Below are 13,304 nucleotides of genomic sequence, written 5' to 3' on the forward strand. Positions count from 1 at the left end.
CTTCAGCCGAGATAACGGTGCTAATAGGCTGCTGCTCTGTTAGCTGTGGAGGGGGAGGGGGAGCAGATAAGGAGGGTCTGGGTGGGAGGGAAATTCTTCATACACCTTGTTGCACCGAGTCCCTCCCCTTTCACCCCGGAGGCGCGTCTGCCGGAGCATGTCCGCCACTCTAAACAGAGGTATAAACACCTCGTGCTGCGACTGAGCCGAAGAAATGATTATCAGCGGCAATGAAAACCCACATCACCGACTTTTCATCACTCTCTCGTCGCTGCATCGCCTCACTGTCAGCAGAGCAGCTGATAATTAAGTGAAACTTGGTGCAGATGGACAGGTTTCCTCTCTGTCCTGTAGACCTGCCCACACACAAGGCCATTAGTTCACCCAGAACAGGTAGGGCATCAATCAGTCTGTCATGAAGTGATGCAGGAGCAGACATTTCCCACTTGAACATGAGATAGCCGCCCTCCTAAATCCCACTCTGTGCCAGACGGGGAATCATTTTGGCCAGACTTCAAAAGACAGATTCTCTTATTTGGACATGAAATGTAAAGTCTTGGTTGGTCTGGTGGACGGCATACAAAGTCTCCCCCTGTTGTCACTTTCTTTAAAGGGCATAAAATGGTGTTTCGAGGTGCGCAGCCTTGAAATCCCTGTTCTCACTCTTCAAGTCTGGGTCTCCTACAGTGAGAATCTCTGCACTAACTGTCAGTTGAGGCTACGTCTGACCCTGCTGGATTTTAGATACTTTAAAGTAAATGAAACAGAAGCAATTAAACATATGCAAGCTACCAGAAGTCAGTAAAGTGTTTAATTAAACTGAGCATCTGAGCAGAACAGTGGTGGTAGCAGTGTCAGAGGGTCTTTCAAATAATAAGGCAAAAGCCCCAGCCCTTTGAATCTAAGGGTTTTCTTAGGCTTGAATTAAAAAAAAATGTAACCACCAAAAAGTTCAGACTTATTAATTATGCAAGACAGGATGTCAGGCCATCTTTTGAGATTTGTGCTCTGAGTAAAGTTTGATTGTAACACAGGAAGCCTTCATTTAACATGAATCGTGGCTGCAATTTTGGGGATTTATTTATTCCTCCATTTATCTTCTTCTCATTCTCAAACTGTGCCTCCTTCTTTAGAAAGTAAAAAAAAATGGTAAATGTCATTGACATTTAAAACCAAAGTCAGTCATCTTCCATCACCTGTACAAAACATCTAAGTGTTACAAGCCACTCTTGTACCTTAAAAGCACCCTTTTGTATCTGCTCTCTTCCGAAATCTGCAGGCTTTTAGTCGCACTTTTAAATTTATACAACTAAATCCATTTGTAATCCATGCCATTCAGCCTTCTCCAGACAGGGGAGAATATTCTGATAACCTCAAAAAAGCGAGGCAGGACCCACTGGGGCTTGACAGGCAAAGGGCTTAGAGGTGGAAAAGATAGCACTGCTTAGTAAAATGAAGAGATTGCTTGCAACTGATGATGAAAGTTAAATGACAGGCAGATAATACTGTTTGATGCTCTGCCCTTTGGGGTGGTTTTACAGGAAGATAAAAAGTGGCAGGTAATTTTATTCACTTCACTTGAAAAGGACGGCTTCAACGCAGGGAGCTGACTTGAAGCAGCCACTAACACAGTGGTTTACCCAATGAAACAGCGTAATGCTTTGCCATCTCTTTGCCAGACAGCTATCATGTCGTTCAAGATTGCAGCAATGCTCAAAAATACAAAACGAGCAACAGAAGACAAGTTCAGATGTTACATTTGTTATTAGAAACCAGCTAGTGTAATTACAGCTTATCATTAGAGATCAGGAGACACAGGGCTTATATCACACATTAGTCACCATCTACTCTGCATGTTTACCTAATAAGCATCAATGACTCTTTGCTGTGTGAATTAATGAAACCATCTTTTCCATAATAGGAATCTAAAAGACCCCCTATTACATTTAATATGTCCAGTGCCCTTTTACATATTATTTCACAAAAACAACAATCTCTAAGTGGACTTGAATACAAATCTGAAAAATAAAATTATGAATTGGCCAGTGTATGGGACAATAATATGCACTTTGGTATGATACAACTCTGGCATAAGGATACTACTTTTGTAAGGACAGGTCAGGAAAATCCATGATGTATGATGTTGTTTGATGTAATTATACCTATGCCGAAAAATTCCTTGAGCAGTATTTTGCAAGAAGCCTGTGACTACACTAATGCTTATACACAGTGGAGTTTATCAGCAGCACAAGCATTTCCCATAAGAATTTAGGTGTTAAAAAACAAATCAACGCCAGTGACAAAACCAAACACTTATTGCTTATTCTTTGTTGTAAATGCAAGGTCCAAAATGCCTGAAATTGTGGCACATACTGTACAGTACTTACACACACATCTTGTGAGCAAATATGAATGCATAGCCATGAGCCAAGTCTAGTTCACATGGAGATTTGTGAGAAATAACTGGAATATAATAATTATGTGATACTTTATTGATGTCTGTAGGGAAATGTGCCCACATGGAGGTCAGAGGTCAGGGTCAGCGACAGAGCAGCTGGTGGGGATTCAGTATCTTGCTCAAGGACACTTAAGCAGGCCGGATGCATACAGACACAGGGCTTGAACCTGGATTGTCCAGTACAAGGGCAGTTTTTTAGCTACAGAGCAACCCTGCCACCCCAAAGTTATGTCTTTTTGAACCTGCATGTATCGAAGGCTTAATCTTTAGCCTGTTCTTTGAGAACGACTAAAAAACTCTCCCTGCTCATCTAAATCTGTTAACCAACACTGCTACCTTGTGGCGTAACAGAGCATTGCACGACCTATGCTCTTAATAAACCGGTAGGAACCATTTTACCAAACATCAAGTTCCTTGCCGGAATGTGATATGTGATGGAACAAGACGTTTCGTGAGTAGGCAAAGATGGGGCTATGTACGAAGATGAATCGTTCAGCAGTAAAACGCGTAGTCGTTACCACAGCGACCGACCAGGTACAATTTTGAAACAAAGTTTATTTTCTCAGTAACAGTTAATCGTCAAAATGTAAATTTTACCTCTAGTTATTAGCAACACCCTCGATTTGTGTGATATTTGGTCCAAATAAACCTGAGTCTGGTGACGTTTCTGGTAAGGGGAAATAGATGCAGAGTGAGACCTCGTTGTTTCTTCCTTCTCTAAGGTGTAGGCAAATGGTGACAACAATCTGCCACCTTGGTAAACCTTAGCTAGCTATTTACTTTGATAATACCATGGTAAACACATCATGAGCATTATAGTTTTGGGTGAGTGGTTTAGCAACTTTGCAAATAGTCAGCTGGATATCACCTCAACATAGACAGTGATAGTGTAATAGCTAGCAGTTAGCTAATGTTGGTGTCGTGTAGCTAGCAGGAGCGTATCTGCAAACCTGCAATGCCAGCTTGCAACAGTTAGCTAGCTTAACTTCAAATTGGACATGAATAGTAAAGATGCTGTCGTTTCATCTCCTTGCAGGTAAAGGAATATGAGTAAAGATTCAAGAATGAGGGCAACAATAAACCAGAAGTTGACAGAGATGGGAGAACGAGAGAGGTGAGATATAACTCTTGCTGCAAAAACAGCAGTGAAAGACAGTGATATTTCCAGCTAGCAATTAACGACGTTAAATAGATATAGAAGAAGAAGGCTAAGAAGGCTGTATTAATTTGGCCTACATCTAATCCACCAAACATTGGTTTAACTAACGTATACCATTTACTAACATCTACCACATTGTGGTTTGGTGGAAGAACGTTGTGGGAAGAAAAGGTGAGATAACAGCGTCATTGATAAAAGAGCTGATGGCGTATTGGATGTATGCCGAATCGAATAGCGGCTCCCAACGATGAGTAAAACGTCTTAAATTCTGCTGTATCACGTATGTTCACTTGCTGATATGTAAGGCAACATCACTGTGCCAAATTTCTGAATAAAGTTCGGCTTGAGCGTCTCTCTATACAAGAAAGAACGGCACGTACAACAACTTTAATTAAAGTTAACAACTTTAATTCGATAAAGTAGAAACGGCTGCCATATTCTCAACTGACCTTGCATCTACTTACTGCTTGATTGACAGGCTGAAGGAGTTACTGAGGGCTAAGCTCACTGAGTGTGGATGGAAGGACCAGATGAAGGCTCACTGCAAAGGTACAAATGACAGTATTACTTTTATAACACAGATCAACTCCACACTGCTGGATTGCTCTCTGAGTTCTGATGGTCTTCCTTGAGGATGCTTTATCGCTATTTATCTGTTGTTGTATTTACAATATCGAGGGCTTGGAGCCAAAGAGGCGTAAGTGCGATTTTGGGCGAATATGAGTATTATATATCAATTGAAAGGTCTCAGTGAGATTTTCACTGCCAAAAGGACACAACTGAAATCATGACACATAAGCTTTAATTAAACAAAAACTGAAAGCCGTAACAGTAAAAGTAGGGTTTTGTTTGCTGACACCAAGCAAAACCCCACTTTTGACACTGAACAAGCATTGTGGGTAGAGGATTGTAACAGCACTTAGGTCAACTCAAAATGCATGCTGACGTAAGTAATGCTAGCATGGCAGCATGATCACATCATTTTTAGTATCCTATTCATATCCTAATTAATATTCTAGGTCAATATTAGATTAATGTAAATATGTTAATATTCCCATGAAATACTTAGGCCTATAGATTCAAAATGTTATTTTATAATGTTATGAGTGTGAACTGGTCAAGATGAGCTCTGGTAGTAAGACTGCTGGTAGCTGAAGTTATCCCTCAGTGTTATGAGGAGTTTTACAGGTCTTTGAGCGTGTCCCAGGACACATCAATAAGTGATGTGTCCTGGGACACATACAAAAATGTATTATACTAGCAAAAGAAAAAAAAAGTAGTAGTTTAGAATCAAAAGTAGTTTCTTATGTCTATAGAGGTTTATTAAAAGGGTTTATTAAAAGTTTTAACAGAAAAAATGTATCAATCAATTTAATATGTTCCATGTAGCTACAATTTTAAAGGCCTTGGTGAAAGTTGCTGAGCATTACTTCAAGATAAAGATATTCATTCTGATCTTGTTTTATATTTCAGTATTGATTGAAGTGTAATTGCTAGATTTGTATTAAAATTAATGTGTTTTACAATTGTTTACTTACATACGCCCATATTCTGCATGGCTGTATTGGGACAATGTTTGTGCCAAAAAGGCGTATTTCACTCTTTTGCCATTTTAAAAAAAGTTAACAAATATAATTCAACTTAAACTGTAGCAGTATTGTTTTTATGGTAATGCTCAATCTGATAACACAAAAAGTTAAAACATTGTGCTTAGTATGTGGTAATGGCAGCTGATCCAAGTTTGACCAAAATTCGTTTTGGCTCTCCTGTAAAATCCACTATAACGCACTTACACCCCTTTGGCTCCAAGCCCTCGATATGTTCTCTTATTGTAATTGTTAATTGTTGCATTATCCTAATACTCTATATTGATCTGTTCTTATCCATATCGTCTCTGCTGCTGCAGTGACCCAATTTCCCCACAGGGAATGTTAAAGTTTCATCTAAATCTGTTTGCAGAAGTCATCAAAGAAAAAGGCCTGGAGCATGTAACTGTGGAGGACCTTGTGGTGGAGATCACTCCTAAAGGAAGAGGTACGTTAGCTTGACTATTCTTTGGGCTCATGGGCTCAGCTGGGCAGTAGGCAGAGGAAGACAGTATTGTCACAGTCATGCTGGCCTGGTGGCCACAACTCACATGCGAGTTCTCACATTATGTGTGTGTTGTACAGCTTTTCACGCTGGGAGTTACAATATCCTCTTTCTTCCTTTTAGCTACACTGATTTATTAAAGGAGAAATCCACTCTAAAACACTGGTGATGTACCTTGCATTTTCTGGGCCCATTTTGTTATTTTGGTGGTGTGTTTTTCTTATTCCTACTGATAACTGGCCAATTGTAGACAACTTGACGTTACATCAAGATATTTTCAGTGCAGCTACAATCCAGTTTAATAGCAGAAAGTTTTTCAACTATCTAAAACATCAACGGTAAATGTCAGGTTTTGGTGTGAGTCCCTCAGAATCAAAGAGCAAGAGCCTCTTTCAGAGTCACTGTTTTGCAACAATGTTCATCAATCATGAGGGAGAAACCCATCATAGAAGAGGCAGAGATACCAATTTCTCCACCGACAGTAGCCTCAATAGACCAGAATGCAATGTAGCCATGTGGGGGTGTTGCTGTGATCATAGAAACACCCCAATGTTCACAAACTAGTAGCCTAGCTAGCCATATTTGCACCATGTTTGACTGAAAGCAACAAGTTCACACCTCTTCTGTGGGGATTGAAAGGCATTCTGGGAAATATAGGAAATCACTAACTGAAGTAGAAGAAGATGAGGCAGGTTGAGGGAAAGTGGCTACACCAAAAATACACAAAATAACTCCTGGAATGCATTGCACATCACAAAATGATATGTAGGCTAACAGTGTAAGAGTATCCCACGACAGGGGAAAGTTAAGCACGTGTGTTTGTGTGTCTATTTGGAAAGTCTCTACAAGTGACATGTTTTTGCAGAATATGCCAATGTAATTTAATGGAAGAATAAGTCATGGTCATGGATGTCTTTGTTTTTTTCTCTTCCAGCCTTAGTCCCAGACAGTGTCAAGAAGGAGCTTCTCCAGAGAATAAGAGCCTTCTTGGCTCAGCATGCCACATAAACAAAAGGAGTCTGATTTGTTTTTACCATTTTCCTATGAAGTTTAATCTTTGACCACTTGCCTATACTATCATGATATATAGAATATTTTTATGAATTGATTTATTTGAGGTTGAGGAAAGATTGTTTTTTTAATGATCTGGAATTTTCAGTAACGGAATGTTTAACACGAGCTTTGGTACTTGGTTGTGTGTTTTTACTTGTCCAGTGACTAAAGATATCACATGAGTTTTGCAAACACAGTATCTACCTTGCACATTTAGTCGTCCTTTGTGTATGAAATATGTTGTATAAATAAAGTTTTGGATTGATTGAATTCTCCTGTGTCTAATACATGTCTTGCATGTCACACAAATCAGGCAACAAGCAGCAATAACCAAGGCAGGATGGCTTGACAGGAGCTAAGAGATGTGATGGTACTGGATCCTACATCAGTGTAGCTGTGCAAAACACTGGTGAGAGTCTGTTGTCCTTTATGAGTGAAACAGGAACAGTGAATCACACCATAACACATTCAAATAGAAGCAATTGCTTTTCTGAACTCCATCCTTTTTATGAAGATTAGTGAGTCTTGTTTTTGAAAGGGGATTTTTAATGGGTTTTTGATGTCTGGTATGAAGGTGCCTACGTAGTTGTCAATTGTATGATTGTATTTTGTGCCATTATAATGTACATATGCCCCAAGTAATAAATATTTAAAAGGATGATTAAAGACACTGCTTTTCATCTGTTGAATGTGACCCCTATGTCTAGGACAGTCCAGACTGTAGTACAGACTGTTATTGAACATGAACTATTCCTCACAACACACAGAATTAATTTTAAAATGATGGAATAGATAATGTGCCTACTGTGAAGCTCATTTGGAGGAAAAAGTTAAGACTAACACCGAGTGAGTCAGTCTCATAGTCATTGTCTGTGGAGTGAGTGTAGGCAAGTAGTTCTCAAAGTGGGGTATGGGGGCCCCCAAGGGTCCTCAAGGGGGTTCCAGGAGGTCCCCAGCTAAATGAGGAACAGTTACATTTAAGTATAATTTAATTCACAAGAGATTATCCCAATTAGCGAGTGTCTATAAGTGTCTCTTCTAATCATAGGTTTCACACAGTTGTACAATTCAATACTAAATCAACAAGAAAAATCTTCCCCTATGGGCGTTCCTGGGACAAAATCTTCAAATCAAATGGGGGTCCATGGCCAAAATGTGTCTATGTGGCGGTTTATAATATGAAAATGCTTGAGAACCCCTGGTGTGGGCTGTATAGTGCAACAGTATGTCACAATCTGAGTTATACATGTAGACAAATACTAATTTGGCTTTCTTAGTCCATATGAATAACATATTTGAATGCGTACGTTGAGTGGTACTCCTTTATAATACTCATTCATATTACACACAGTAAGTAGTGTATTCGTCATAGGTCTGGCATTTGAGACAGTAGCCAGCTTCACGCCTTGTCTTTCAAAGACAGAGTCAAAACAAAGACATGACAGGCGCAAGAAAAGAGTCTTTATCAAATACCTGACAGAAAATATGGAGTTGTATGGACAATTTACCACGGTAACTTGAAGTACACCGGGCCGGTGCCTTGAAATAAGGTTGTCCTTTGACTAAATGACACATCCCCTGTGCTTATATCCAAACAGCCAAGTTCCCATAATGACAAGGCTGCCGCTGCTTTACTTCCTAGAATAACAGAGTGTTCCCGACAGAGGGGAGAGATGGGGACGGAGAGAGGGAGATCATGAAAAGATAAACAGGAGCGACCCTGTTCACAGGGAGAGGTATAACTCATGTGGATGCGCCGAGGGACGAATTGCCCTCACCGAAACTGGTTGTCAGATTGTTTCAAGGTCCTCGGTGCGTAGTGTATGAAATGAACAAGTGCACACAAGTGTTCCAGTGGGAGAGTCACTGGGTTGACGAGTCCAAAAACGTAAGTTACACCATGGCGAGATAGTTTAAGAAAATCTGTAAAAAGCTGGGCCATGACCTCTCCACAATGTCCTGCCTGTCTCAATTCAACTCTGGGATGTTGTTTATTTTTGATGCTGTCATGCAACTTAATAAACTCCCTATCGCGTCAATTAAAGCTTTACTTATACAGGGATGCTTGCTGCTGAAGTATAGCCATTGTTTTACAGTATTCCCTTTTTTCTTCCACATGCTGAACCACATCATTTTGTTTTGTTGAAAGGTCTCTATAGTTACACACGCACAATGCCTAATTGGTTATAGATTGCATTCGGAGAGGCCATGAACCCAAAGCAACGCACCCCTCGGCACGAGTAGCACATTAGTGGGTAGTGAGTGAGCCGTTGCACTGGTCACCCACCCAAGACAGACAGTGTGTTTTCTTAGCCGAAGGACCCGCTGTGACATCAGCGCAGGTGACAACATGCTGATATACAGTGCTGTTGGGGAGGCCAAATGTAACGCACCCCTCCAGCCCGGCACACACGCTCCTTTAATGGCCTACATCAATCCCCATGTTATCAGTAGATCTCCCCAGGCTCCCACATATAAAGGGGTTCAGCACACTACAGTGGACCGCAGACCGGCGCTGGATAGAATTACCGGTGATGCAATTTATTATCATACAGATTTTTATTTACTTTCTTGCTCTCCGTTCTCAGCTTTTCTTCATCACTCAGGACCTGCGCGGCTCTGCTGAGGAGCTGTACAGTAACCAGATGACTCTGCACATCATAAAAAAAGCTAGAAAAGTAGAGTCGGGGCAAATAAAAGGAAAACACCATTTAAAAAAATCCCATTCACCTATTCGTCGGCTCGGGGTTCTAGGGCTTGGATGTGGCAGGCAGAGATTTGAATGAAGCTAAAGCATGATATGGTGATCATGGCAGCAGCTGATAGTGAGGAAGCATACATCTCAACCAGTAAACTGTTAAGTTCGTAGCATCCTGTGAGGCAGCCTCTGAGTGAACCATCATAAGTCAGACAACAACAAAGGGCAGGAGCGCCCTCATTCCACCAATGTCAATATCAAGCTGAGTCTGAGCAGTGCTTAATGACATTTAAAAGAGAAAGATAAATATGTTGTGTGTGTGTGTGTGTGTGTGTGTGTAGGTGTGCGCAGATATGTGCAGTACCCCTGGAATCGTATCATTTCAGCATGATAGCAGCTGTGTCAATAGGCGATGGAGCCAAAAGTGTGGTCCTGTATATTGAGTCCCATAGGTGCACTGCTGTCCTTTCTCTAGTGAAATTGGCAGCATTCAAAGACCATAAACACCTCCCTTACTGTACAAACAACTGAGGGAAAGGCAATGCAGGATCGAAACAGATGGCAGAAGCATGCTCATATTATAAATGAATGCTCGAAAATGATATTATACAGTGTCTTATTTGGGGGAATTGTGCACCTGCATCAAGGCATGATAGTTTCAGAAGCATCTATGGAAATGTCTCAGAGCCTGTTAAGATATAAAAGACAGATAAATCTCATCATGTTTACAACAGTGTATCTGACATTTATAATTTATTGGACACCACCAGGCTCTTGTGTTTCAAATATATTTTCCTATCTTTTTTACAATGGAAAGGGCAGAGACATTGCATAAGCAGACAAAAGGTCACAGAGGGTGTTTCGAAGCAAAAAAAAAAAGGGCCATGTGCTCTTACAAATTCCCAAGACCCGGTGTGCAGTTGGCCCTCTTTACTGTCAACATGTGTGAATGCCATGCTCGATAAATTTCTCTTTGAATTCCCTCACTAGAATTTATGAGACGTGCAACATGGGGTTGCAACTCTTTTGAAGCCTACACACTTGCAGCCCTCGATGCCATTTACATTCTCATTTTAAGAAAAAAAAGAGCAAAAAAAAGAGGAATAGGGAGAAGTTGGCGTGTAGTGTCCTGCAGTGTAAAGGGTTTTAAATGTATTTACACTCTGTTGTGTCTCCTGGGAACTGTTTTCTACACACTAATGAGGTTGAGGAGCAAGCTCCACTCTGTTATTCCTGGCATCAACACACCAGTCACAGGCATACCACTCACACTCTTTTTTCCCTTCCCTCTCAGTAGCCCAGTGCAAATAATAAATAAGAGGAAATACATCATCCCCTTTTCAATCCGAAAGCCAAGACTGGGTCTGCCAAAGTTAACACAAAGCAATCTTAGGTAATGATCAGCAAATGTGTATAAAGTTTCATAGAGCATGACTTCACATAATTCTTGTTTAGATCATGTTGGCTGGCTGAATCTCAACTCTGATGCTGGTACGGTAGGAATAGTCATGCATTCACACACACACATGCACACACACACTCTTGTGATTCACTCTTGAAGCATGTTTGCAGCAGGCTTAAAGGCAGCACTCCTGTTTTATAAGTGATTGTAATTGAATTGGTGTAAAATTGTGTTAGGGATTAGCTACCATTCATGAATTGCAGAGTTTTAACAGACGCCTTTATTAACAAACTCTATCTCCAATCATCCCCCCAAAAATGTGTCAAGTTTTCCATTCATTTTCAACAACACACAGGCGTGGCGCAGATACACGGCATTTCATTATGGCTCAATTGATGACAATTATTTGCTCAATCTAAAAACTTTCATTGAGCTGTTTTAGTGCTCTACCTACAGCACAGCTAGTTTGCAGATGGAGAGCCGGGGGGTCCGCGTGCAACAACACAGAGGAAAGGAGCGAAACACAATCCAGACATTGTTTACCCTGTTTCTGATGTAAAGGCCACTTACTGTCGTGTCCAATGCCTAACCCTTAATTTGCTGCTCTAGCCTTTGAAGTGTGTGCATATTTCTGTTTCCTGACACTACCTCTTTTTCCCCTCTCTCTCTCTCCCTCTCTCTCCCTCTCTCTCCCTCTCCTCCAAGCCCCAGCAGTTGATATTGCAACTGGATAGGCCATGTTTCCATGTAGGGGCTCTTTCAGGCCTGCTCTGATGATAGAAAACACAAGTGGGGAAGGGAAGGAGTGCTGGGCGCAGGGATCCACAGAGAGGCCCCAGCCCCGGCCCAGACAACGCTGCAGGGGATTAGAGCACACCCTGGCAGCAGAATGGTTTCACTTAAGAATTTCAGTAATCACTTTTAGGAGTGTAATATATAGCTGACCTTCGGCAGCGCCACACGACCCCCCGCTCCCCCAGCCATTTGATCAAAGGAAGCGGCAGTGGCTGTGCAAACAGGCGCTATCAGTGGACTCCAATGGATTTACTGCCTGCTTCTTCTCTCTTGTCTCCCCTGAGTCGTGTGCTGATACACACAGAAACCCAGTTTCATCTTACAGAACCTATTTTTCTCCCGGTACTAATTTACGGGCCAGATCATGACTTGAGGGGAACTTAGGGGGGAGGGAGGTTAGGGGTGGGGGGGCTCGGGGGCCTCGGAGGCCTCGGGGAAGGGGAGAGAATGGAGGTGGGAGCAGCTCGGGGCCCTTATCCACTGCCTGCTGACTGGGCTGAGCAGGCCAGTTCCCTATCATGGGAAAAGCCCAGTAGGTGCTCTCTCCTCAGCTGGAGCAGCCAAACACCGTGGCCTGTGCTCCCTAACAATAACAGCAACCAGAAAAGGACAGAGGGAGGGATGGAAGGGGGGGTCAGGAGAGAGAGAGAGAGAGAGAGAGAAAGAGAGAGAGAGAGAGAGAGCAGTGCAATCATTTGGGCCGTCCCAGTAGGGTTTATATGGTGCCCTAAATCACTGGAGGCTCGAACAAAGAAGTGGGGAGAGAGGATGTGGGTATCGTAGCAACTATTAATAACCCAATACATCCTGGTATGAACCCAGCTGAGGTGTGAGGCACTCTAGCCGGTGTTAAGTCTCTGTCATGCTGTAGTTTAATGCTGTGTTGTTCAAAGAATTCATCTTTAATTAGACTCATATCGATGTTCACTCTTCATATAACAGCTCATATTGCCCAGCTGAAACGATGGCATTTTAATGGACTATTTTATTGCTACATTCAAGAAAGTTAACATAGCATTTCCATCAGTTATGAACGGGCAATTACTGTAAACATTACTCAATGAAAAACAGACATTATTATTATCAGAAAACAATGTCAACATGTTGACCTTTATGGTTTTAAAGGGAAATGTCTTTCAGCTGCTTAAATCCCCATGCAGTGATTTGTGAGTCATATGTTCTGTGCTAATTTCATTCTCTTGTTAAAATAGTTCTGGTTGTACCCATTGTGCTCGTGAGTTCGTGGTGAAATTTGCTCATTTTGTCTTTGTTTAATTTAAAACAAACACTAAACTAATTGATTGGTATGTTTCTATTTCAACATGAATCCCAGTGAAAGCTGCACTATGCTCTGATGTTACCAGAGCAGAAAGTACCTATTGTAGCCAGATGATGGCATTGCAGAACAGATAACACAGAGAGACTGTTGTGAGGAGATAAGTGATTCATAACCATTGGCCGCTTCTCCTTCATTCAGGAAATTTCCTGTATAATACATATATGGGAAATTTGTACAAGCTCCAAATGTATTTTCCTTTGTCTTTTGTGTGATCTCCCAAACTTTGGAGGATATTTTCTTACATCACAAAATTGTGCTTTCTCACTCTTGGCTCAATAGACAATATTTTGATTTTCCAGGGAAATAACT

At 41.4% G+C, this 13,304-nt stretch overlaps 1 protein-coding gene across 3 annotated transcripts; it reads left to right on the top strand.

Annotated features, from left to right (window-relative positions):
* Positions 1-2,923: 2,923 nt before the first annotated feature.
* eny2 (ENY2 transcription and export complex 2 subunit) lies at positions 2,924-7,031 on the top strand. 3 transcript variants are annotated; one of them, XM_078287254.1, is made up of 5 exons: positions 2,924-2,992; positions 3,495-3,572; positions 4,096-4,166; positions 5,577-5,651; positions 6,643-7,031. In XM_078287254.1, exons 2-5 carry the CDS (start codon positions 3,505-3,507, stop codon positions 6,714-6,716), a joined length of 288 nt encoding a protein of 95 aa, XP_078143380.1. In that variant the 5' UTR covers positions 2,924-2,992; positions 3,495-3,504; the 3' UTR covers positions 6,717-7,031. The 3 variants fall into 3 exon arrangements, with proteins under 3 accessions (XP_078143380.1, XP_071758554.1, XP_071758553.1); XM_071902453.2 differs by lacking the exon at positions 2,924-2,992 and adding an exon at positions 3,018-3,128; XM_071902452.2 differs by lacking the exon at positions 2,924-2,992 and adding an exon at positions 3,160-3,283.
* Positions 7,032-13,304: the final 6,273 nt, after the last annotated feature.

This window comes from Centroberyx gerrardi, chromosome 12 (assembly GCF_048128805.1).
Source record: "Centroberyx gerrardi isolate f3 chromosome 12, fCenGer3.hap1.cur.20231027, whole genome shotgun sequence".
NCBI classification, from domain to species: domain Eukaryota; kingdom Metazoa; phylum Chordata; class Actinopteri; order Beryciformes; family Berycidae; genus Centroberyx; species Centroberyx gerrardi.

Excerpts from the sequence above, each read along its gene's own strand:
- eny2 (XM_078287254.1), top strand. The coding sequence starts at position 3,505 with ATGAGTAAAGATTCAAGAATGAGGGCAACAATAAACCAGAAGTTGACA. Across the intron at positions 3,573-4,095 it reads GAGATGGGAGAACGAGAGAG|GCTGAAGGAGTTACTGAGGG; the intron begins GTGAGATATAAC and ends CTTGATTGACAG. Across the intron at positions 4,167-5,576 it reads GATGAAGGCTCACTGCAAAG|AAGTCATCAAAGAAAAAGGC; the intron begins GTACAAATGACA and ends ATCTGTTTGCAG.